Source organism: Telopea speciosissima, chromosome 6 (genome assembly GCF_018873765.1).
Source record: "Telopea speciosissima isolate NSW1024214 ecotype Mountain lineage chromosome 6, Tspe_v1, whole genome shotgun sequence".
Classification (NCBI taxonomy): Eukaryota; Viridiplantae; Streptophyta; class Magnoliopsida; order Proteales; family Proteaceae; genus Telopea; species Telopea speciosissima.
This window is the reverse complement of record NC_057921.1, coordinates 202,181-228,722: the sequence shown is the minus strand read 5'-3', so window position 1 is coordinate 228,722 and position 26,542 is coordinate 202,181. Positions and strand designations below refer to the sequence as shown.

The 26,542-nt window shown below is 41.6% G+C and overlaps 1 protein-coding gene across 1 annotated transcript in view; it reads right to left on the bottom strand.

The window, feature by feature from the left end:
- LOC122664227 overlaps nucleotides 1–26,542 on the bottom strand; it is a 186,459-nt gene that overhangs the window by 16,544 nt on the left and 143,373 nt on the right. The window contains exons 25-27 of the mRNA XM_043859956.1: nucleotides 18,484–18,612; nucleotides 18,272–18,389; nucleotides 17,273–17,355 (exon numbers count right to left, since the gene is read on the bottom strand). Of these exons, the coding sequence (XP_043715891.1) occupies nucleotides 17,273–17,355; nucleotides 18,272–18,389; nucleotides 18,484–18,612 (330 nt within the window). The remainder of the gene's footprint in view (nucleotides 1–17,272; nucleotides 17,356–18,271; nucleotides 18,390–18,483; nucleotides 18,613–26,542) is intronic.

The window sequence follows — 26,542 nt, the reverse complement described above, 5'->3', positions numbered from 1 at the left end:
GAAATAACAAAAGAAATAGGCTCAAAACATGGTTTGACTGGTACAGTCCTAATCCAACGCAACTTAAATAGTCACATGACCACTTAAGTTGTCACATGACCACTTAAGTTGTCACATGACCACTTAAGTTGTCACATGATAACTTAACCAAGTCACATGATCGCTAAAGTAATCACATGACCACTAATTACATAAAAATAAAACTAAGGAATGAATCCCATATGCAACTTAATTATCCATATTTTAGGCCCATAAAAGTGGCTATTACATAGAAAACCTATGGGACCAAAGGCCCAACGTATATAACCCAACCCTAGGTCTATTCTTAATAAAACAAGCTTATTTTGGTGATAAATCTGCATCAACTCTCCCCAGCTTGAAAAAATTCGTTCACAGTGATGAGAAGGAAACAACATGTGAGTAAAAGCGTTGACCATGTTCATCCATACTCTGAAAACATTTAATCTAGTCCTGGATTGGTAGGAGACCACCTAGGAGCCAATCAACCAGGATTTGTTATGAACAGGTGAATTGGCTATGTCAAAATAGGGTTTTTGGTGAGATTAGGATTAGGGTTTGATGTATGGGTTATGTCAAGTCAAGGTAGGGGAGTCTATCAGTGAAGACCCTAAGATGTTTTAATGGATGGAGTGTGTAAAATTGAATGGGCAGCAACTTAGGTTTAACGTTTTGGGTTTTGGAAAAGGGAAAGAGATGGATTTTTTAGGGTTTATGATGTTCAGATGAGGGCGCAACTTGGATCGAGTTTTCCTTATGGTGAGAGGAGAGTTCATCTTAGAAGAGAGAAATTTGGAGAATAACTTGAATGATCGATGAGATTACCAAGCTCCTTTATTTATAGAATGAAAATAATACAACTAATAGACCTAGTCACAATCCTAGTCATAGTCATAACCGACATATGACTAGGAATCAACTAGGAATAAAAAAACAGAATTAAAAATATAAACAAATATAAAATAAAGTAGAAAAAGACCAGAATACCCCCATGGTTTGGTATTCTGGTATATCTTAACACTCCCCCTCAAGTTGGAGCAAAGATATCAAGCATGCCCAACTTGATTAGGCTAGGATGAAAGACCCGTCCAGGCAGTCCCTTGGTGAATATATCAGCAAGTCGGTCGGCAGACTTCACGAAAGGAACACAAATAAGGCCTTCTTCCAACTTTTCCTTGATGAAATGCCGATCCACCTCAACATGCTTCGTGCGATCATGCTGTACCGGATTATGTGCAATACTAATAGTAGCCTTGTTATTGCAATACAACATCATAGGAAGGTGAATAGCAACGCCAAGATCTTGTAGCAATCCTTTTAACCATAGTAGCTCACAAATACCTTGTGCCATAGCACGAAATTCTGCTTCAGCACTAGAACGGGCCACCACATTTTGCTTCTTGCTACGCTAGGTGATAAGATTACCACCCACAAAAGAACAGTAACCAGAAATGGACTTATGGTCTAGGGAACCTGCCCAATCAGCATCAGTATATGCCTCAATGCGGAGGTGACCATGTGGAGCAAAGAGAATTCCTTTCCCGGGAGCGGACTTCAAGTAGTGAAGAATCCGAAGAACAGCCTCCATATGTGAAGTGTAGGGATCATGCATAAACTAATTGACAAGACTAACAGCAACAACAATATTGGGACGAGTATGAGAGAGATAAATCAACTTCTCCACTAGTCTTTGATATAGCCCTTTATCAATTGGATCACCTTCTTTTCCCTTGAGACGAACATTTGCATCCATAAGAGTATCTGAAGGACTGCATCCTAACAAACCAGTCTCAGTCAATATGTCCAGGACATACTTTCGTTGGGAAAGAAAGATGCCTTTAGAAGATCTGGCAACTTCAATCCCAAAAAAATACCTTAGCTTTCCTAAATCCTTAATTTCGAACTCTTGGCCAAGAAATGTCTTCAACCTGCTGATCTCAGCATTATCAGTGCCAGTGGCCATAATATCATCAACGTAGACTATCAAGATAGTGAGTTTTTCGCCTACTCTCTTGATAAAGAGAGTGTGATCTACGTTACTCTGTTTGTAGCCTACATAAACCATTGCTTTGTGAAAACGGCCAAACCATGCTCGGGGGGGACTGTTTCAACCCATAGAGAGCACATTTCAATCTACATACCTTTCCTCGATTGCTGTCAGAAGAAAAACCTGGTGGAATGTCCATATAAACCTCTTCATCGAGTTCCCCATTGAGGAAGGCATTCTTCACGTCAAGCTGTTGTAAGTCCCAGCCAAGATTAACTGCACAAGATAATAGCACTCGGACAGTATTCAGCTTAGCGACAGGAGCAAAGGTCTCCTGGTAATCTATCCCATATGTCTGAGTAAATCCTTTGGCCACGAGACGCGCTTTATACCCATCCACCTTCTGTTTCACTACAAACACCCATTTGCATCCAACAGTTCGCTTCCCTGGTGGAAGAGTCATAAGCTCCCATGTGTTATTTTTTGTCAAGGCGTCCATTTCCTCCATCATTGCAGCCTTCCACTTTCCATCTGTAAGAGCTGCCTGCCAATTTTGAGGAATACGAACAGAAGAAAGCAAAGAAACAAATGCACGAAAGGATGGAGACAAAGAATCATAAGAAACAACATGAGATAAAGGGTGATGCTGAGTGCAAGTTCTCACACCTTTACGAACAGCAATGGGGAGATCCAAAGAAGAAATATTACCAGGTGAAGAAGTAGGTTTCGGATCCGGAGTGAGCAATTGGACTGGAACAGGTGTCACAGTGGATTGAAGATCCCTAGTTCTGGTCTTATTCCTTGAAAAAACCTTCAAATTTGTCGCACCAACCCTTCGCTGAAATTCACCAATGGTTCTCTGGACTGGAGTGACCTCCCCTTGAGCAGGAATTGTGGAAACCTCCCCCCCTGAAGGGGAATGGGGAACCTCCCCCTGAGTAGGAATATCTCCCCCTGACATAGAGGGAAGAGTAGAGGTAGGTATACTCGGAACAACAGGGACAGCAAGAGTAGACTCCTCATAAACATGCCTAAAAGGTAGGTCTACGGTCAACACATCTTCACTAGAAATCTTCCCCTGAAGAGGTGGGGACAAATAATAGGAGAGGGATTCGTGAAAGACAACATCCATACTGACCATGGTACAGCGGGTAGGAGGATAATAACATTTGTACCCCTTTTGGGTGGCAGAGTAACCTAGAAAAATGCAGCGGAGACTACGTGGCTCAAGTTTGCGAGGAAATCTAGTATCCCTATCATAATAGACACACCCTAAAACCTTGGGGGGAACAATATAAAAGGAAGAGCCATGTAAAAGCTCAATAGGGGACTTGGAAGCAAAAACCCGAGTCGACAGCCTATTAATCAAATAGGCTGCAGTAAGTACAGCATCCCTCCAATAAAAGGAGGGAACATGACGGGCAAACATTAGGGCCCGGGCCACCTCCAAGAGATGGCGATTTTTCCTCTCAGCCACACCATTTTGGGCTGGAGTATCAACACAACTTGTTTGGTGTAAAATGCCATGGGCAGAAAGATATTTTTGGAACTGACCTTCCATATATTCTGTCCCATTGTCACTTCTCAAAATCTTGAGAGAGGCATTAAACTAGGTCTGGATCATTTTATGAAAATGCTGAAAACAGGAGAAGATGCCACTCTTGTTATGCATGAGGTATACCCAAGTGAAACGAGAATGGCAGTCAATGAATGTAACAAACCATCGCTGGCCACTAAGAGAGGCCTTACGACTAGGACCCCACACATCAGTATGAATTAAGTGAAATAGGGAAGAACTTCTTTTATTAGATATAGGATAAATGGATCGTGTCTGTTTAGCCAAGACACAAGGCTCACAAAAAAATTCTTCCTTATTACAATCTTTAAACAAATGGGGAAATAAAAGAGATAAAGTGCCCAAAGAGGGGTGTCCTAACCTAGAATGCCATTGGTGCAATTCAGAAGAAAAAGCAGATGACTGACATAATTGGGAAAGTAAAGCTTGTGGCGGTCCATCATCAAGGAGATACAATCCACTATGCACCCTACCTGATCCAATCGTCCTCCCCATGTCCAGTTCCTGAAAGACACAATGAGTAGGAAAGAAAGTCACTTTGCAATTCAAATTTTTGGTAATACTACTAATAGAAAGAAGGTTAGTAGTAAAACGTGGAATGTGCAAAACAGAGGATAGAGTAAGGGAAGGGGAGCAGCTAATGGACCCCTTGCCTGAAACAGAGGAGAGGGAACCATCAGCTACCCGAACTTTATCTTTGCTAGAAGAAGGGGAATATTTATGAAAAAGATTAGAAGAACCTATCATGTGATCAGTGGCACCGGAGTCTATAATCCAGGGAGCGGAAACAACCGATGCACAGTGACCAGCAAAAGGGATACTTGAGCGGGCAAAGTGGGAACCTGATGGTGTAGAGTAGCCGGCAGGAACAGAAGTAGTGGAAGACTGTAACATACGCCGGAGAGCCTGGAACTGCTCTTGGGAGAAACTATTTTCAACTGTGGGTGCCGGAGCTACACTTTCAGTGTGATTGGCTTTGTTTTTAGGTTTAGCACGACCACGTTTAGCCTCAAAATTAGCAGGCTTCCCATGTAATTTCCAGCACTGAGCCTTAGTGTGATGTAGTTTATTGCAATGTTCACACTTAACAGGCTCCTTTGGAGGGGCAGCAGCAGTAGCAGTGGCAGTAGTAGTGGAATCAGATGAAGTGCCTTTAGAACCAGCAGCCTGTAGGGCTGATCTTTCAACAGAAGGACCCAACATCATGGCAGCCTGATGTGTCTCCTCAGTAAGAACATAAGAGAAGGCTTGCTCAAATGTAGGGAAAGGCACCCTACCAAGGACTTGCACACGGATGGGATCAAAATCAGCATTAAGACCGGCTAGGAAGTCATAAACACGAAACTTATCCACATAGGCTGAATAAGCAGTAACATTAGCAGCTGTACTGGGCTGAAAGGGGGCATAGTGATCCAATTGCTGCCACAAACTTTTTAGGACAGCATAGTACTTAGTAACCGACAGCTCCTTTTGGGTAGTAGAGTGGAGTGTCTTTCGAATGTCATACACCTGTGCATCATTCCCCAACTGGCCATAAGTACCCTTAGCAGCAGCCCATATCTGTGCAGCTGTGTCAAGAAGAAGATACTGGCTGGAAAGATCCTGTGGCATGGAATTCAAGACAAAAGACATGACCATAGCATCATTGGCAGCCCATCGGGTCTTGGCAGTGCCCTCTTCAGTAGGCTGTTTGGAAGTGCCATTAAGATGCCCACTGAGTTCCCTACCAGCCACAGTCAAGGAGATAGATCTTGCCCATATGAGATAATTTGTTCCATCAAGTTTAATAGATGCAGCATAAGGGAGGAATTCTGTCCGCGGCTGAGAATCAGCTCCAGAGTTGGCCGTGGTCAGATCTGAGTCCCCCATAATGTAGATAAAATAGTGGCAGCAAACTGAAATAAAAAAACTTGATAGATGAATCCCTTTTGCAGCAAACTACAGGGATTAGGAAGGCAGAAACAAGCAGCCCGAAATCCAGAAATCGATAAGCAGGGTTTTGAGGAAAACCCTAGTAGAGAAAATCGATTGGGATGTAGGGGTCTTCAGGAAAAAATACTGCAGAAATATTTGAGAATGTTGATGAAGATGCTCTCAAAACCAATCAGCCCACGCAGAGACAGAAAAAAATCCGAAATCGAAAATTGGCAGGGTTTTTCAAAAAAACCTTGAAAGTAGATCGATATGGGAAGGGAGCTGCACTGCTGGGCAGAGAAAAAAAGAGGTAGCAGCTGTCCAAGACCTGCAGAGATGGATCCCAATAAGAAAAACCAGCTTCAATGCCAAAGATAGACTGATCTTCAAGAGGGAGAACTCCAAAAAAAAATCAGAGACTGTTGGGCAGCAGCTATCGAACCAAATTCTTCTCAAATCATCAGTTGGAGAGGTGATTTAATTAGGGCAGCATCTATATCACAGATCACCTCATTAGATCTGCCCTAATTGGAGAAGAAAAAACAGAAAAAAAATGGAGAAGTGCGAGTGGAAGTGGAAGGGAGAAGGGGATCGAGTGGAAGAGAATGAAAAAAGAGAACAACGGAGAGGGGGTGGGGGGCTAAGAAACAAGCACGATCAGAGAGCCTGCCTTGATACCATCTTAGAAGACAGAAATTTGGAGAATAACTTGAATGATCGATGAGATCACCAAGCTCCTTTATTTATAGAATGAAAATAATACAACTAATAGACCTAGTCACAATCCTAGTCATAGTCATAACCGACATATGACTAGGAATCAAAAAACAGAATTACAAATATAAACAAATATAAAATTGTTGAGAAGTGTACCACGATAGGGGGAGTGTCCCTATTGTGGTTGAATCCATTATGGTTTCCTTTATTGTTTTATGTCTTTAATTGTTAGGAGTTAGGAGTCAGTTTCGTAGTCTAAGTTAGTTACCTATTTTAGATTAGATTTAGTTTCCTTCTCTTTTTATGATTGTAATGGTTTTATTATAAATAAGATACTTGAGGGAGGAAGCAAACTAACACATATGGCTCCTCCCCTTGCAGCTACTCTTCTCTTCTTCTTTCTTCTCTCTATTCTACTCTCTAAGGTTACTGGTTACAGGTCCTAGGCTTTCTACATGGTATCAGAGCTGGTCTGATCTAGGTTAGAGAGAAAAAACCCTATTTTCTCCCATCTTTTCCTCCAATCGATCTCACCTCCTCTTCTCCCTTTTCTCGTTTTTTCCTGCTCCTGTTCTTCTCCCTTTCAGCCCAAAAACAGGGGCAGCACTAATGAGGTAGACATAATATCGATGATTTAGTGCTGCCCCCCTTTCTCTTCTATCGTTTTTCATTAAAATCCTGCTGGACCCTAATCTGCGATTTGGAGTTTCCTGTTTGTCTTTGGAGATCAGATTCCTATCACCTAAAGAAGACTGATCCTCCACTTTTGGAGCACCATATGCAGCCTTTTCCAGCACCTTCCTATCCTATTCCATTGACCTCCTTTCCTTTTTTCTATTTCTCCATCTTTCATTAACCTTTCCAGCCCCTACCCTAATCGATCTCAACTTGTCAGGGTTTTTCAAAACCTTGACTCCAATCGATTTTAGGGTTTCCCTTTTTAGATGCAGCTAATTTTTTGGGGGTGATTCCCTACTACTACAAGCCATACTCGACCTAAGTTTGGACCCTTTCTGATGGCTGGATTTATTTCTACAGCAAAAATTCCTTAACCTTCCAATTTGGTTACCTGCCAAAAACCCTGACTTTCAGGTTTCAGTTTTTGCTAATTTTTGGAGGGTTGATTACTCCCACTTCAAGGACCAATCGACCTCAATATTGCACCTATCCAAGTTTTTTGAAGACCCCTACCCCAATCGATCTCTTCTTTTCAGGGTTTTCCAAAACCCTGATAAAAATCGATTTGGGCTAGGGATGTTTGCTGCTATTTGGAATTTTTTGTTGATGTTTCTACCATCACGAAGGACATTCTACTTCAACTATTTATGACTTGAAGAAGGTCTACTGCCCAAGATAGCTGCTGCCCTCATTATCTACGATTTTTAGGTATTTCTCCCATGTGAAGATCAAGTCTCAATTACCAAGGAGATTGGTCATTCGAACTGGAGATCCATTCCAGCAGTTTTTGGTCAGCAAGTATCACAATAAGCAAGCACCATTGACATGTCAGCCTCACCTTTGTTGAAGACCCCTTCCCTACAATCGATATTCACTTTCAGGGTTTTTTACAAAACCCTGGCTATAATCGATCTAAGGGGTAGGGCAGTCCACAGTTACTAATTCTTGAGGAGAGTTTCATCAACATCAGACGAGTATACAGCCCATTATTCAGCATCTTACATCAGGGTTTTTAGTAAAAAAAATTCCAGTTCATTTTGTTGGCTTGGTTTCTTCAATTATCAAGCTGTTTTTCTTGTTCCTATATGGCTGGCTGCTTCAACTACCTATGGATTTGTCTGGTTACTTATCTTATTTGGCTGGTTATTATGAGCTTTACTACCTACCTAGCTGGTGTTATTGATTGGCTTTTGTAAGCATGACTGGTTGATGTGTTACTGCTGTCCTATAATTGTGACTGTGTTTCCTCTTATTGGAGATCGAATTTCTCTCGTTATTGAAGACTCGAATCTACTACCCTGGAGATCAGCCTATTTGGGATTACCACAGTGTGTCCACGATTTTTTGGTTGCACCTATGAACCTATTCAGTTATGTGACGCTTTTCTGGTTAATATCCGGCATACTTTGGAGCTTGCATACTAGCATTGTTACAGATTCAGATCTGATCCAGTTTTGTTGAGGCTACTTCCATTCATTGCTGTCCAGATATCTTCTTAGTACTGTCTAGCATGTGGAAGTTTCTACCATGGAAACTTTTGCACAATTGCTCCTCCCTGTTTGAAGATTGATCAAGCCTTGACAATTGGAGCATTTCCTTACTTCGAATCAGATCTGTATATTTTTCAGATCTGAATATTGGAGTTAGGAGTTTCTCCCCTGCAGGGGTTTCCATTCAAAGTGTTTGTTTGGTTGATTGATGGAAGATGGTTGGAGCTTTCTATGTTACCCAAGTTAATCCTACTCCATTATCCCACTGCTGTTTTTCTTTCACCACCTCCCAAAACATACCTTTGGCATTACCCATAACACCCTTGGAAGTTAATGGTATTCTCTTCTTTACCATTTCTTCTTTTTTCCATTACACTTGGCAGTCATTGCACCATTCTGGAATGTTATGTTTGGCCCTATCTCTAACCTAATCACTCTTATGTCCACGTGCACTACACGTGAGGGGGGGGGGATTATATACAGTATACCTGCAGCCATTGCAGAGAGCAGAACATGCAGGGACACTTGGTGCAAAACAGAGGAGGCCAGAGGTTTCACCATTGCCAATGGGTATCTACTTTGTTATTGGGTTAAACTTTGTCATAAGGGGGAGGTTGGCCTTAAAGTTTTGAAGATGTTTGGTTATTGCCTGTCCATATGAGATCCTATAGTTTGGTTGCTTTTTCCGTTGCTTAATCTTCTTTACTGCTGCTTGACTCATTTGCCGGCTACCCTAGTTGCTTATCTTCAAGATTATACTTCAGAGATTCATTATTGGACAAAGATTGGTGAGAGATGCCTTTTTTCCTGATCAAGTCTGTCCAAGTTTGAAGGTCTATTTTTTTCAAGTTCTTGAAGGTCTATTTGGGAGCTGCATTCATTCTGAAGCTGGATTCTGCTATAACTTATTTTTCCCGTTTTATTCAAGTTGGGCATTAATACCTTGTATGCGCCAACTTGAGGGGGAGTGTTAGCATTGTTATGGAGAGAGTTTTTTTTCTTTAGTCCACGCTGGATCTTCCTTCTTTCATATTTGGGATTCTATCTACGGCTGTTATTTGCGGTGCTCTTGTTTATGAAATCTTTTAATGATGCCCGTGCTTTGAGATGTTGATTATTGGCCGTTATTTGTTCACGTGTACTGCTACACGTGAGGGGGAGATTGGAATTGGATATTATTATTTGCATATCTGGTCTGCACAAGTCATCAATTGGAGTCTTATCTTTTCAAGAATATTTCGGTGAAGATTTCTCAAGAATTATTTCAGAGAAGATTTTTACTTTTGTTAAGGGAAACTCCAAAGTTGCTGCCTCCATCTTTTAAGCATGCTATGGTGTTTTTTGAAGATCGACAGGAAAATTCCACTTTGTGCGATTGAATTGATTCTTACTTTGAAGATCGAGTTCTGTCCTTATATTGAAGATCGAGTCTTCTCTTATTAGAACTCAAGTTCCGCAATTATTGGAGAACATCTGTCATAGTTACCTATCTGCTGTTTTAGGATTGCAGTTGATGTTATCTATCGTCCAGTGCTTGGGCTGATATTTCTATTGATTTTATTGGAGTTTCCTCTGTGCTCACTGGCGTCTACGACTACTATTCAAGACTGGTGTTGAGTTTGATTTTCTATTTTTTTTAGTCCAAGTTGGAGCCTTTCTTTTAATATCTGTATACTCCAGCTTGAGGGGGAGTGTTGAGAAGTGTACCACGATAGGGGGAGTGTCCCTATTGTGGTTGAATCCATTATGGTTTCCTTTATTGTTTTATGTCTTTAATTGTTAGGAGTTAGGAGTCAGTTTCGTAGTCTAAGTTAGTTACCTATTTTAGATTAGATTTAGTTTCCTTCTCTTTTTATGATTGTAATGGTTTTATTATAAATAAGATACTTGAGGGAGGAAGCAAACTAACACATACGGCTCCTCCCCTTGCAGCTACTCTTCTCTTCTTCTTCCTTCTCTCTATTCTACTCTCTAAGGTTACTGGTTACAGGTCCTAGGTTTTCTACAAAAATAAAGTAGAAAAAGACCAGAATACCCTCACGGTTTGGTATTCTGGTATATCTTAACAATTTAATCCAAAAAAGGAGGGATTTTGATGGCTTGTTTGGTCTGGGCAGAATTTAGGTAATGGAAAAATTGAAAACTGTGGAATTCCGTGAATACTAGCTTGATCAATGTGATCATAGCCCAGACTTTATTTATAATATAACAGGGAACATTCTAGAATAGGTACAAGGACAAAAATACCCCTAGGACAGATTTACCCTTGGACCCATATTACAACACTCCCCCTCAAGTTGGTGCATCATATCAAACATGCCCAACTTGCTAAGAATAGGAAAAAACAATTTTGTACTGATTCCTTTGAAGGATATCAGCCAATTGTTCACTAGACTGAATAAATGGAATACAAATAATTCCTTGTTCCAGCTTCTCTTTGATGAAGTGTCGATCAATTTCAACATGTTTGGTCCGATCATGTTGGACCGGGTTATGAGCAATGTTGATTACTGACTTGCTGTCACAGTAGAGTCTCATAGGAAGATCAGCACTCATCCCCAAATCTTGAAGAAACCCTTTGAGCCAAAGAAGCTCACAAATACCCTGTGCCATAGCTTGGAATTCAGCTTCAGCACTAGATCGAGCCACAACAGCTTGCTTTTTGCTTCTCCAAGTAGTTAGGTTACCTCCAACAAATGTGCACTATCCAGATGTGGACTTCCTATCATTAGGACTGCCAGCCCAATCTGCATCAGTGTACGCTTCTATCCGGAGATGGCTGTGTGGAGAGAACAATACTCCTTTCACCGGAGCTGACTTGTGAGAAGAGTGAGGATCATGCATGTATTGGCTGACATGGCTTATAGAAAATGTGATGTCTGGCCGGGTATGTAAGAGGTAAATCAATCGACCCACTAACCTCTGATAGCTGCCTTTGTCCACTAGTTCACCTTCCTTACTCTTCAAATGTGTGTTGGGCTCCAGAGGGATATCTGCTAGTTTACACCCAAGCATTCCTGTTTCTTTCAATAAATCCAAGTTATATTTCCTTTGAGAAAGAGATATGCCCTTAGCTGAATAGGCAATCTCAATCCCTAGGAAGTACCGCAATTTGCCCAAATCTTTGACTTCAAACTCCGTGCCCAAATAAGCTATCAGCTTCTGAATCTCATGTGCATCATTGCCTATGATTACTATGTCATCAATATAGACAATCAAAAGGGTAACTTGCTGTCCCACTCTCTTAACAAACAATGTGTGGTCTGCATTACTCTGCTTATACCCATACGCGATCATAAGCCTTGTGCAATCGGCCAAACCAAGCCCTTGGGGACTGCTTCAGACCATACAGGGCCTTCTTCAACTTCCACACTTCCCCCCGAGTCTCTGAAGAGGTAAAACCTGAGGGTATCTCCATGTAGACATCTTCTTCCAAGTCTCCATGTACGAAGGCATTCTTCACATCGAGTTGTTGGAGTTCCCCTCCTTGATTCACAGCATATGAAATGATGACCCGTGCTGTATTCATCTTCGCTACAGGAGCAAAAGTCTCTTGATAATCGATTTCTTGGGTTTGAATGAACCCTTTGGCGACCAATTTAGCCTTGTATCTCTCCACAGAACCATCAACCTTGTGCTTCACAACAAAGACCCATTTACAACCAACAGGCCTCTTCCCATGTGGAGGACTTACCAAATCCCAGCCTAGGTCTGATTTCTCGCAAGGGTAAGCATTTCTTCATTCATTGCCTCCTTCCATTTTGGTTCGGCTATTGTTGCCTACCAAGTGTTAGGTATAGAGACAGAGGACAAAGAGGATATGAAAGCATGAAAGGCAGGAGTTAGAGACTTGTAGGACACAAAGTTTGACATAGGATGCTGAGTGCAACTTCTTTTTTGTTTGCGAACAGTAATGGGTAAATCAAGATTAGGATCAAGAAGGGGCTTACCAGAAGTATGACTAGGAGCAAGATTTGGAGTAGGAACAGATGCCGATTGCGTAGGTGGTGCAGCGGTGGTGGTTTCTTTCTCTATGTACCGAGGACCATCTGTAGGAAAATCGGTCCCCCGAGTGTATTTCTGCTTCACAAGTCTCTCCCCCTGCACCTGTTGCTCAATCTGTCCCACTTCTTGTTCTTGACTTGTAACTCCATGCTCTAGTTCAATAGAAACATCTTCAATGGTTGGTATCTCAACATCTAAAGGAGCAATCAGCGGGACCTCTTCATTACTTTGAGCCTCCCCCTACAGAGGTATCGGCGGTGGAAAGTAAGCCTCTGACTCCCGAAAGACAACGTCCATGGTGACCAACACCTTTCTGGTAGGAGGATGGTAGCATTTATAGCCCTTCTGAGTCGATGAGTAACCAAGAAAAATGCACCGTAATCCTCTGGGATCAAGCTTACCATGGACGTGGTGATTTCGTGCAAACACAACCTAGCCAAACACTTTTGGGGGTACTACAAAAGTGGATTTTCCAACCAACATATCCAAGGGACAGTGGCCACCCAAGACACGAGATGGAAGTCGATTGATGAGGTAAGTAGCTGTAAGCACGGCATCACCCCAGAAACGAGGAGGGACAGACATGGTGAACATAAGGGAACGAGCTACCTCCAATAGATGTCTATTCTTGCATTCAGCCACTCCATTTTGAGCGGGAGTGTCAACACAAGAAGTCTGGTGTATGATCCCATGGCTGTCCAAATAGGAATGGAAAGCACCATCCATATATTCCTTGGCATTATCTAAGCGAAGAATCTTCACCTTGGTTGGCATCAAACTACGTCTGGACCATTTTGTGGAATAACATAAAACAGTTGAACACATCACTTTTGCTTTGCATCAAATATACCCAAGTCGTCCGGCTAAAACAATCGATAAATGTGACAAACCATCTAAACCTAGTTGTAGAACAATGGGCAGGGTCCCAAACACCAGAATGAATTAAAAAAAGGACTCAAACTTCTATTAACTGAAATAGGAAAAATACTCCGAGTTTGCTTTGCCAACATGCAAGCATCACAAGAAAAATTGTGTTTATGACATTGTTTCACCAAACTAGGAAATAAATCAGATAAAACCCTAATCGGGGGATGGCCCAAACGATGATACCAATTATTCAACTCAAGCAATGCACAAAAGTACAAGATGTCGGCTGTGATGTCAATGCTGTCCGGGAACCTTCAAGCACGTACAGACCACCAACCACCTTACCACATGCAATCGTACTGTCCGTTTCCAAATCTTGAAATAAACAATGAGTCGGAAAAAATATTACTTTGCAGTTTAAATCCTTAGTTAGACTACTAATGGACAACAAGTTAGTAGTAAACTTAGGAGCATGTAAAACAGAGGAAAGAGTGAGAGAGGAGGTGCACTGAACGGATCCCTTCCTAGAAATAGAAGAAAGAGACCCATCAGCAACCCGAACCTTTGATTGGCTTGAAAGAGGATTATATGTGGTAAAAACAGAGGAACAACCTGTCATATGGTCGGTTGCCTCCTAGTCAATAACGCAAGAGTCAGGCATGACCGAGGTGCAATTCCCAAAAGAAATACTTGTGGAAGAAGGTGCATTGGAAGGAGCAGGTAGAGACAAAGCCAAAGCTGCCATGGAAGGCGATACAGACGCCGAAGCAGATGTGTCCAAGTGAGTCACCATATCCCACAGAATTTGCAACTTAGCCAACCTCATAAGAATTAGAAGAAACCCGAAAAAAAGCAAATGGAATGCTTTCATTATCTAAATCGTTGTAAGGGCCCCTTCCCCTTCTTAAAATTGAGAGTCGATCCAATCTTATACACGTAATAGCTGGAGCATGCCGACGGGTGCCCCCGAGGGCCAAGGATTCCCAAAACCATGGTAGGTGCTGGAACTAATAATAAGATATGGGCGGTCTTGAGCCTATTAAGGGAGTTACTAGTGACCCCTCTAATTAATAATAGTAGGGAGGCTCAAGTCGTGTCCCATAGAGGAAAGAGACCGGTCAGATTGATCTTCAGTAGCAGCCTGATTAGCACGAGTTACTGGGCAGATTGGAACCCCCCTTTCCACGCCCACGAGTATCCGCAGGACGACCATGAAGCTTCCAACATCGGTCCTTGGTGTGCCAGTCCTTCCCACAATGATCGCATTTAATAGGCGGGTGATCACTAGTTGGCCGATCAGTAGGACGACGACGAGAGGAAGTTCCACGGGAAGATTGAGAACCAGAAACAAGGGCTGATCTTTCTTGAGTGACAGGATGAACCATGGCAGTGCGCCTCGTATCCTCAGCCGAAAGTATGGCGTAGGCCTGCTCCAAAGAGGGAAGAGGATCCCGATTCAAAATATTGGACCTGATATTATCAAATTCAATGTTTAGGCCGGCCAAAAAATCAAATAGCCGTAAACCATCCACCCACTTCCTGAAGGCTGTAGCATCAACATCCGTGGTAGCTTTAAATGTGCACGAAAAATCCAGTTCCTGCCACAGTGTGCACATGGTATTGTAATATTGGGACAGAGACAACTCCAATTGCTTTTTTAGTATGGAGCTTCTGACGGAGTTCATAGCATTGGGCTGCATTCCCAACCTAAGAGTCTGTGTCTTCAAAATTTTTGCAGCAGTGTCAATGAGCAGATAACGACCAACAATGGTCTAGTCCATGGAATTAACCAAATAGGACATCACCAAAAAAATGAAATTCATCCATCGATTTTGAGCCGATCCAGCCTCTGTGGGCCTGATCTTAGTGCTTGTGATATAACTAGAGAGCCTACAGGAACCAATAGCAAATAAACAGGAACGAGACCACAGAACATAATTGCTGCCATTCAACTTTATGGGATTCACCGGAAAGGGAACAAAGTCCCGTTGGTTGGAATCTTCAAAACCAGTCGAACCAGTTGTGATCTCTGACTCGTCAGGCATGGTGGCTGGAGAAAAATTGGCAAAGACAAATCCCCAAAAAAAATCAGAACATGTATAGGGGAAAAAAGGAACCCTTGGTGGGAGTCAACTCACCACCAAGGGATTTAAAAAAAATCGAACAAGGTGGAAGCCGCCCCCCGAGGTGTGTAGAGGTGGCGAAAAAGGAGGGCGGGACTTGCGGAAGTGGCGGGAGGAAGGGAGAGGGCCTGCGGTGGTCGGCGGTAGCCGGCGGAAGTGGTGGAGGGGTTGGTGGTAGGTGGCGGAAGTGGAGGGGTTGGCGGTGGGTGGTTTTAGGGCAGAATGACGAAAAAGAAAAGGAAGAAGAGAGAAAAAATCGAAAATATTTTACTTCCAATATCCCCAGAATATTTTTGGCTCTGGTGCCATGTGGAGTTCTATGAATACTGGCTTGATCAATGTGATCATAGCCCAGCCTTTATTATAATATAACAGGGAACATTCTAGAATAGGTACAAGGACAAAAATACCCCTAGGACAGATTTACCCTTGGACCCATATTACCAAAAAAAAAAAAAGGGGGAAATCTTAGGGTTTGGGCTGTGAGAGAATTAGAAGAAAAATTGTGGATGATTCAAACTTACAGTTATTGCAGAGAATCCTTGGTAGCAGCTTGTCTGAATGGAGAAACTTGAATAAAAATTGAATCTTGCACGAAGAACCCCAAAAAAAAGCTTCAAAAGAACCACTCAGGCTTCACACTACAAGGTGTCAATTGGATCAAACACCAATCCCACAAACAAACCACTCGGGCTTCCCACCACAAGGTGTCAATCAGATCAAACACCGATCCCACCAGCCTTGATCAAACACAAGACACAAATCTTCAATGGAGAAGAAGAGCAGCAAAAGCTTTCATTAATATCAAAATTCGTGTTCCATACTTGGTCCCATTACAACCTCGTATAAAAGACTTGAAAATGGATTCCTAAATAAAAAAGGAAAGGCCTAACCCAATCCTTAAACTGACTAAGAAAGTGAAATAACAAAGCAAATAGACTCAAAACATGGCTGGACTTATAGAGTCCTAATCCAGCCCAACTTAATTAGTCACATGACCACTTAAGTTGTCACATGATAACCTAACCAAGTCACATGATCGCTTAAGTGATCACATGACCACTAATTAAATAAAAATAAAACTAAGGAATCCCGTATGCAACCTAATTACCCATATTTTAGGTGCATAAAAGTGTACATAGAAAATCCATGGGATCGAAGGCCCAACACGTATATAACCTAACCCTAGACCAATTCTTAATAAAAACAAACTTATTTTTGGTGATAAATTTGCGTCACGTAACTTCATGACCTTTTAACGTCACTAAAATCATGCAGAACAACATGTTTTCACCATTCAAAAATAACCTCAAAAAATGATGGTACTGACTTTTCCAAAACTACAAAACTCAGTGCTTAATTGCCTCTTTCATCTTGACAGATTGAATCCCCTTTCTGGGCCTGAATCTTCCATTGTTATCAAAGAAAACCATAGCTGGGTTGCTCCAATCAATCTGGCTAGATTTACTATCTGATGCATGTCAGCGCCTTTTTCTTTAATGATATGTTTCAAAGATCTATGAAGATTTTCTATTTTGTATGCTACATCACATCCAGTCATCGAGTCTTGTGGACCACCAACTGAAAATGTCAGGATTCTTGAAACACTTGCATGATATGTTAAGCGGGTAAAAGAACTTTGCCTAGTGATAGTCTCATAGTCTCCAAGTGGTGAATGCCAGACTGTGCTATGGTAGACCCACATTCAATGATTTTGTAAAATCATTCTCAACAACTGCTTGAGAGGTCGTCTTCCCATGATTTCCGAAGTGACACATTAAATAGTTTCTTACTTGAAGCTAGAGTTCACAAGTTTGGAGCCTGTTCTACGTTAAATTCTTTTCCAAGATATAGATTTTAAGTGAGCTTGAGCTCTTAAAAGGGTAATGAAACATACCTACTGGGCACAGAGGATGAAAAGTCCCGTCTTGAAGGTCGCACTCCAGACTCAGCTTGCTCCAGTTCTCGCTGAAGCTCTCTCTGCATGCAGGTGAATTTCAGACATATAATAGAATCATGTTCAGTAACCAACAACGACACACACACAAAAAAAAAAAAAAAAAAAGAAGCCCATAGATTAAAGCTTGTTAACAAAACAAAATTCCAGTTAGCTAATGTGTAGCTATCAGTATTAGATACCCTCAAATTTACAAAAGGGGAACACAAACATCTAAATAAGGTGCCATAGCCATTACAAAAAGAGCAAGTAAAATATGTAATCATTTTTCATTAAAAGGAAAAAGGTAATCTTCCCATGAAACACTAAAACATTTTCAAAAAAATTCTATGTAATGCATAGAAATGATCTACTAGGGATACATTTTAGCAGGTGATTGTCATATATATTCTTTTATCTGCAACAGCGAAGCAGAAATTATAATAAGGATGAAAAGAGGAAAAGTCCAAGCACGGCCCATAGGTCTAACAGAGCATAGGCACAGCCCACACCCAGAAAAAGAACCAGAAGACATGCAATCCTACCCCACCCCCACTTAATAACTAGCACTAAAAGAAGCACTCACTTCCACACTATGCCATCCTCCACTGACAACAGACCACCCCAAAACAAAAGCTATTCCTTGTATAAGGAAAAACACCAACAGTAGAGAAAAAGGAAGAAGAAAACAACAGAGGAGGCATGCATTTTAGTAACGCATAAAGTGCAAGCATGTGATGCAAACCAACCCCCAACAAAGCAGTTGGGAAATCAAATATATTTTGCCTTTATGCAATAAGCCATGTTTATACTGTTAGCAGACATGCATTGCAGATTTCTGATTACATAATGAATCTCATGATCTGGGTATCTTCTAAATATCTCTCCAGATGCCATCTTGACATCATCTGGCAATGTGTGCTAGATTTACATGCAGCAAAAACAGTCTAAGTTACTTGCCTGTGTTTGCCTTTCCTTTTCCAAATCAAGATTATGGCGCAACTCTCGTGTTCTTGCACGCTCAATCTCCAGCAACCGCAGTCTTTCAATCTCATGCTCCACTTCACTTGTTCTCTCCCTGGATATACATAAGCATAGTGTTAGTAGCTGCACTACCAAAATCAATCTCCAACAAGATTCAGATATAAGGTGTGCCACCGAATTTGCAGGACCTATCAAGTTCTTGCAAAAGCTCTGCTTCCCGTAAAGCAGCTTCTTCCAAATACTTTTGACGGGCATGTCTTACAAGAAGTTTCTTTTGCCTACGAGCCACGATTTCCTCCCTGAGCCTAGATTTCTCTCTGACAACAAAATGCAAAATAACTTTATTCTATAATCCAGAAGAACATAAGAATATCTGCAGCTACAGTTGAGATTAATAAAATAATAATCAAAACTGGTGTAGGGCCAGAAAATTAGGCCAAGGAACATTTTAAGTGGCAGAGTGCGGTCCACTCACACCATTTGGTTTTAGGAAAACTTACAGTATCTGATTTGGTGTGATTGTGCAGAAGAAATAAAATACTCTCAGACCACTTTAGAAAGTTTACAATCTAAAGAACACAACCCACCTTGTTTAGATGTAATAAAAGGGAAAATTAGTAAGTCTCCAAGCTGACAACTTTTTCATTATAATATGATCTGATCATACTTCCATTATTAAAGATTCCCCGGTTTCTTAAATTTCATAAGATATCTCAGATTGTTAATGATGCAATCCCGGGATTCGGAAACCCTGTTTAGGTTTGCTATGGGCTCATCCTAGTAATAGAAGATTCAAATCAATAATTTAGTGGCAAAACAGTAAATATTTTGAAGTTTATAAGAGAATGAAAGCTTGGTAAGCAGCTGCAATCTTCAAGGATAGCTTGGTAGTTAAATGGGGAGGGATATAAAGGTGATTAGAGATTAAAGGTTAGGGGTATACTTGGAATAAAAAAGTAACTGAAGGACAACACAGAATAAAGGGGAAGAGGGGGGCACATTGGACAACAAAATATATAAAGTATTTAGAAGTTAGATCGAGAGGTTGTCTTCAACCTCCTGTCAGCCAGAAGAGGGTGGAGAATAGGCCTCAAACCAGGGGAGATTTCTCCTACACCATTAACCTGATTCCCATTAAATTTCAGGTGAAGGATCCTACTCCAAAACCCTCCCAAATGCAAGCCCTAGTAGCTCCAACGTTCCACAACCGAGAGAGGATTTTTTGAAATCAGACTTGGCGGTAAGGGTGTGGCTAGATCTGTACTCCAGTGAATATCTCACACAAGAGAAGGGCTTTGGGGATGGGAACCTACAGTTGAAGCCACCCTAGGATGGTGATTCAACACCCCAAAAACTCAGGACTAATCGACTAGAATTAATGGAGTTTGAAGTGCCCCCATGCTGAACCAGTATTACACCACAATAGAACAGAACAGCACTGACAGAAGAACAGTAGCAGGGAATAGATAAAGTACAGGGACTACAGCAGGGAAAAGGAAAAGTAAGAGAGAAAAGAAGAGAAGAAAAATAAGGGAGAAGATTGTGGAAGGATCAGACCTGAGAGGATGAGGGAGCAGAAGAAGAATCAAGCCAAAGAAGAAGACGGAAGCACCAGTCGAACCATTTTTTCGACTCTCATGGTAGCCAGTAGCCAACACATAACTCAAAATAAATTTCATTCATTCAGGCTATTGTGTTTTACATTCAAATATATAAAAGAGAAAGAAAGTGTCTTATTCAAATGCTAAAATTGGGATAAAAACTAACTAGCCTATCTCCTACGATTCGATTAGAAAGGCCGTTACCAGTGTACGAGGCTCTCGCCACTGCAGGGTCTGTCCAAGGAAGTGTTCCTGCCTCACTCTGATACCAACTGATGCTATCCCATGGTTCAGAAACCCGGTTTGGGTTTGCTATGGGTCCACCCTAATAATAGACTTATAAATCAATAGTTTAGTGGAAAAACATTAAATAATATGAAGCTTATAAGAGAATGGCAGCTTGGTAAATAGGTGGTAAAGTAAATTGGTAGTAAAATTGGAAAGGGATATAAAGGTGACTAGTAAATAAGGTTAGGGGTATACTTGGAATAAAAAAATAACTAAAGGACAAAACAGAATATAGGGAGAAGAGGGGAAGTATTGAAAAACATAATATATAAAGAAATTAGAAGTACAATTGAGAGGTTGTCATCAACCTCGGGTTGGCCAGAAGAGGGCAGAGAACAGGTGTCAAACCAGGTGGGATTTCTCCTAAACCACTAACCTGATTCCCATGAAATTTAAGGCGAAGGCATAGTACTAAATCTCGCGAAATCTCGGTCGAGATCTCGAATGTTTCGAGTATCTCGACCTGACCGAAACAAAACAGTAGCTCGAATCAAAAAAATGCAAAAACTTGGTCGAAATTTCGACCATCTCGCGAGATATCGAGATTCCGTTTTCAAAAGAAGCTTTATAAATACCAAAACTCGTTAGTCTCGATCAAAATTTTGACCGAGACTTAACAAGCCCTGGTTTTTTGGGTTTTTTTCTCCTCGTTAGTCTCGGTCGTTTCTTCTCGCATATTATGATGTGGCATTCATTTGTCCTATAGTTGGAGAACAATGCACGTCGGCTCCATCGGACTATGAGTGGGGTCGATCCTGGACGGCAGAGTAATTACTATTAGAATATTCGTAAACATTTGAGTCACTAGATGACTACTTGACTTGTATTGGACTATTGGGGATATTGTCATATTGATATAATCTTCTTAACTTGTTATTTACTTATTGTACTTAATATTATGACTTAATTTATGACTTATGAGTCATTTACTTTATGTTTCCAACTTCCAAGTTAATTTACTTGTTTAAATTGCCTATTAATCATTAATTTATTATATCCTCTAGTACTTAGTCTTAAACAATGTGTATGTGTAATTAACTAAGTTATACCTTAGGATTTGACTGTACATTGCCAATCAATGGTGCAAATCTAAAACACCACTTTGGGTGACTATTTTTGCAATTCGAACATTTAAATGTGTTTATATAGCCTAAAATAGGGTTTCCATGAAGTTTCAAGCCTTAACTTGGCCTAAAACCCACCGAAATGACCTACTGAAACATAATAGAAAAATGCAAAATTTCGACTGAAATATCCGAAATTTCGGTTATTTCAGATATTTCGGTTAGCCCGAAACACTGAAACGAAACGAGTTTTCGAACTATGGGCGAAGGACCCTACTCCAAAACTCCTCTAAATGCTAGCCCTAGTAGTTCCAATGTTCAACATTTTTTCTGAAATTAGACTCGGCGATAAGGGTGTGGCCAGCTCTGTTCTCCAGTGAATATCTCACAAAAAAGAAGGGGCTTTGGGGATGGGAACCTAGGCAGTCACCCTAGGATGGTGATTCAATGCCCCAAAACTCAGGGCAAATCAACTAGGGCTAATGGAGTTCAAACTGCCCCTTTGCTGAACCAGTATTAAGCCACACTAGAACAGAACAGCATCTGCAGGAAAACAGTAGCGGGGAATTATAAAGTGCCGGGATCACAGCAGGGAAAAGGAATAGTAAGGAAGAAAAGAAGAGGAGGAATACGGGAGGAGATTGTACAAGGATTAGACCTGAGAGACGAGGGAGCAGGAGAAGAAGAATCAAGATAGAGAAGAAGACGGAAGCACCAGTCCAACCAGATTTTCAACTTTCATGGTAGCCAGTAGCCAACAAAACAACTCAATAAATTTTATTCATTCCAGATCTATTTTGGTTTACATCCTGTTGTAAAATGGGTTCAAGAGTAAAATTGTCCTAGGGGTAATAATGTCATTGTACCTATTCCAAAATGTTCTTCTTCATATTATAAATAAAGAATGGCTGTAGTCACAGAGACTAAGCCAGTATTCACTGAATTCAACATGGCATCAGAGCCAGAAAGTTTCTGGGAATATGGGATATAAATTTTTTCTTTTTTTTTTTTCCTCTTTCTCTCTTTCCTCTCTCGTGATCACTCCCTAAGCTCTCCTCCGCCAGACCTTCCACCAGCCCCTACCATCACTGCCAGCACTTCCGCCAGCCTCCACCATAACCGCCAGCCCTTCCGCCACCTTCCGCCAGCCCTCCACCACTACCAGCACCCTTCTGCCACCTCCGCCAACCACTTCCGCCTCCCTAAAAAAAATAGTTTTAGAGAAATAGAATTTACCTTAAATAGTGAAAATAGGCTTGGATGATGAGCTTAGATGACCCTCTGACGTCTTCCTGACGACAAGGAGCTTCAACAATGCTTGGATGATGCTTGGAAGGGAGGAAGAAGAGCAAAAAATGAGGAAGAAGAGAGAAAAATAGAGTTTTAGCAGCTCTCGGTCGAAATATCGACCAAGAGCTGCGAAATATGGTATAAAATGGCCCCTCACGTGACACTATTTGTCACTTTTTCAATATCTCGCGATATATCGTGAGGTCTACGATATTTCATCGATATCTCGCGATATATCGACGAAATATTGTATTTTTTGGTTTCGGATTGGTTTCGTATCTTGGACATGTCGAGATATACGAAATTTGGCGATATATCGCCGAAATTTCGCGAGATTTTCAACCATGCTTACAGCTACTTACCTTATCAATAGACTTCCTTCTTGAGCCTTAGGAGGTCGCTGCCCATTGGAAATTCTGTTGGGATGCCCTACGTTTGTTGTGCTTGTGCCTCCCAAAGTTTTTGGTTGTATGGTATTTGCCCAAAACCACGGAAAGTTTGACCCTGAAGGGCTTCGATGTGTTTTTCTTAGCTACTCGGCTAACTAAAATGAGTATAAATGCTATCACCCTCCTACCAAAAAATTGTTTATAACTATAGATGTGGTTTTTCGAGAACAGAAGCCTACTTTACACCACCGATACCTCTTTAGGGGGAAATTCTAAGTGATGAAGAGGTCCCGCTGAATACTCCTCTGGATACTAATGTACCTACTATAGAGGATATTTTTGTTGAATTGGAGGATGGGATTACAAGTCAGGAACAAGAACTAGGACAAACTGTTCCGGGGGAGCACGGAGAATTGAAAGAAGTGAAGACTTACTCTCGAGGAACGATTTTCCTCCTCATGGGATGCACAAAGAGACCACCATCACTGCTCCTACGTAATCGCACTGCTCCAAGTCCTACTCCTAGTCATCTCCTTGGTAAGCTTTCTTTTGATCCTAGTCTTGATTTACCCATTGCTATTCGGAAACCAAAGTGGAGTAGTACGCAACACCCAATTTCCAATTTTGTGTCATACAAATCTCTAACTCCTTCATTCCATGCCTTTGTATCATCATTATCCTCTGTTACTATTCCTAACAATTGGCAAGAAGCAATAGCCGAGCAGAAGTGGAAAGATACGATGAATAAAGAAATGCATGCCCTTGAGAAAAATCAGACTTAGGATTTGGAAATTCCTCCACCAGGAAAGAAACCCGTTGGCTGCAAGTGGGTCTTTGTAATGAAGCACAAATCAGATGGCTCAGTAGAAAGATATAAAGCAAGATTAGTTGCTAAAGAATTCACCCAAACCCAAGGAATCGACTACCAAGAGACCTTTGCTTTTGTGGCAAAAATGAATACAGTGAGAGTCATAATTTCTTGTGTTGCGAATAAGGTTGGGATCTTCAACAACTCGATTTGAAGAATGCCTTCTTACATGGAGATTTGGAAGAGGATGCTTACATGGAGATACCTCCTGGTTTTGCTACTCAAGAGACTCAGGGAAAGGTATGTAAGTTGAAGAAGGCTTTGTACGACATAAACCAGTCAAAGGTTTGGTTTAGTCGCTTCCATAAAGCCATGGTTGCATATGGGTATAAACAAAGCAATGTTGATCACACCTTGTTTGTTAAAAGGGTGGAACAGCATGTGACAATTTTGATCGTGTATGTTGATGACATGGTGATCACGGGCAGCGATGCACAAGAAATTCAAAAGTTGAAGACTTACCTGGGCACTGAATTTGAAGTCAAAGGTTTGGGAAGGATAAGATATTTCTTGGGGATTGAGGTTGCCTATTCAGCCAAGGGCATATCTCTTTCTCAGAGAAAATATACCCTTGACCTGTTGAATGAGACAGGGATGCTTGGTTGTAAACCGGTAGATACTCCACTTGAGCCCAACACACATTTGAAGAGTAGGGAAAGTGATTCTGTTGATAAGAATAGTTATCAGAGACTGGTTGGCTGTTCGATATATCTCTCACACTCGACCTGACATTGCATTTGTTGTGAGTGTCGTGAGCCAATTCATGCATGATCCTCACTCCTCTCACTTAGAGGCAACATACAGAATATTGCGGTACTTGAAGTCAGCTTCTGGAAAAGGAGTCTTGTATTCTCCACATAATCATCTCTGGATAGAGGCCTACACTAATGCAGATTGGGCAGGCAGTCTTGATGATAGAAAATCGACATCCGGATATTGCACCTTTGTTGGAGGAAATTTAACTACGTGGAGAAGCAAGAAACAGCGAATGGTGGCTCGATGTAGTGCTGAAGCTGAATTTAGAGCTATGGCACATGGTATATGTGAACTTCTCTGGCTCAAGGGTCTTCTTCAAGATTTGGATATGAGTACCGATCTTCTCATGCGACTCTACTGTGACAGCAAGTTTGCTATCAACATTGCCCACAACCTGGTCCAACATGACCGTACCAAACATGTTTAGATTGACCGGCATTTTATCAAGGAGAAATTGGAGGAAAGGATAATTTGTATACCTTTTATTCAGTCTTGTGAGCAGCTAGCTGATATTCTTACCAAAGGAGTTAGTAGTAAATTATCTTGTCCTATAATTAGCAAGTTGGGCATGTTTGACATGTATGCACCAACTTGAGGTGGAGTGTTGTAAAATGGGTGATGAGCCACAATACGTTGTCCAACCGGCGTATGACACGTGGCGTGACCAAGGCCGAGCCGAACCGTTCGGTCCGGAGGAAAAAAGGTGGTCGTACGACGCGCGAGTCCTCAATAACCAAGGACGAGGCCGAGTACTGTGATCTCGATACCATAGTTGAGGTCGCCGAGGCCGACAACTTGGCTGAGCCCCCCAAGGTGGGCAGCACAGTCGAGTCCTCCTGGGCTGACAACTTGGCCGAGCCCCCTAAGGTCAGCAGCACAGTCAAGTCCTCCTGGGCAGACATTGTGGCCGAGCCCTCCTGGGTCGGCAGCGGATCAGAGCCTCGCGCGGTTGGGCAACGTGGTCAACATCTCTTCATTTGCTAAGACCGACCGAGTAGAAGCCGACACCCCAACGCGAGCCCTGAGCCGAGCTCTGGTTATTTGGATCACGAAGCCACGTCAAATATCCCGATATTTGCGGGATACACCCGCTTAACCGGGTCAGATCACCCTCCAAAAGAGGAAGCATATCACATTTAGATAAGGACTCTTACCAAATAAAGAGTCCGCATCCAATTGCGACTTAACTAGTCAGACTCCTACTAAAAATGAAACTCTTTCCATTCGAGGACTCTCATTGGTCGCCCTATGCTTAGTTTATAAATACTCAAGTATGGAGCTCAAACGCGCATCTCACTTTTCACTAAGTTGAACCGCTGTTGTTTTGGAGACTTGACTTGAGCATCGGAGAGCCCTTGGTCGGAGTCTCAATGGCTCTCATGCGCTAACTCGATTTTTTGCAGGCTCATCCGTGGGCAAACCGGGTGGCAGAGATTTTCAGACACAACAATGGGTTCAAGGGTAAAATTGTCCTAGGGGTAATAATGTCCTTGTACCTATTCCAGAATGTTTTTCATATTATAAATAAAGAATGGCTGTAGTCACATTGACTAAGCCAGTATTCACGGAATTCAACACATCCAAATATACAAAAGAAAGAGAAAGCGTCCTGTTCAAACACTAAACTGAAATTGGAATCAAAACTAACTAGCCTATCTCCTATGACTCTAGCAATAGGAATAAAATAATAAAAACAAAATTATGAAAAATAACCCAAAGAAACAAATACCCACTGCCAAACCTTGTTGGTCCAAAAACCCAGGTAGGGCCAGTTTCGGTTGGGCTTGGGTTTCCAAACTTGGTCATATCGGTCCAACCACTCTAGACCACTGCATCAGTTAGCTTCTCTCGTGTAGAACTCAAAAACTCAGTTTGATTTGATGCCATGTAGATCATCAAATTTTCTTATCCGCCTTCAATCTTTTCCTATGTCCCTAACTTTTACGACTTCTGAAAATACCAAATTTCCTCCATGTCATCTCTCTCTTAAT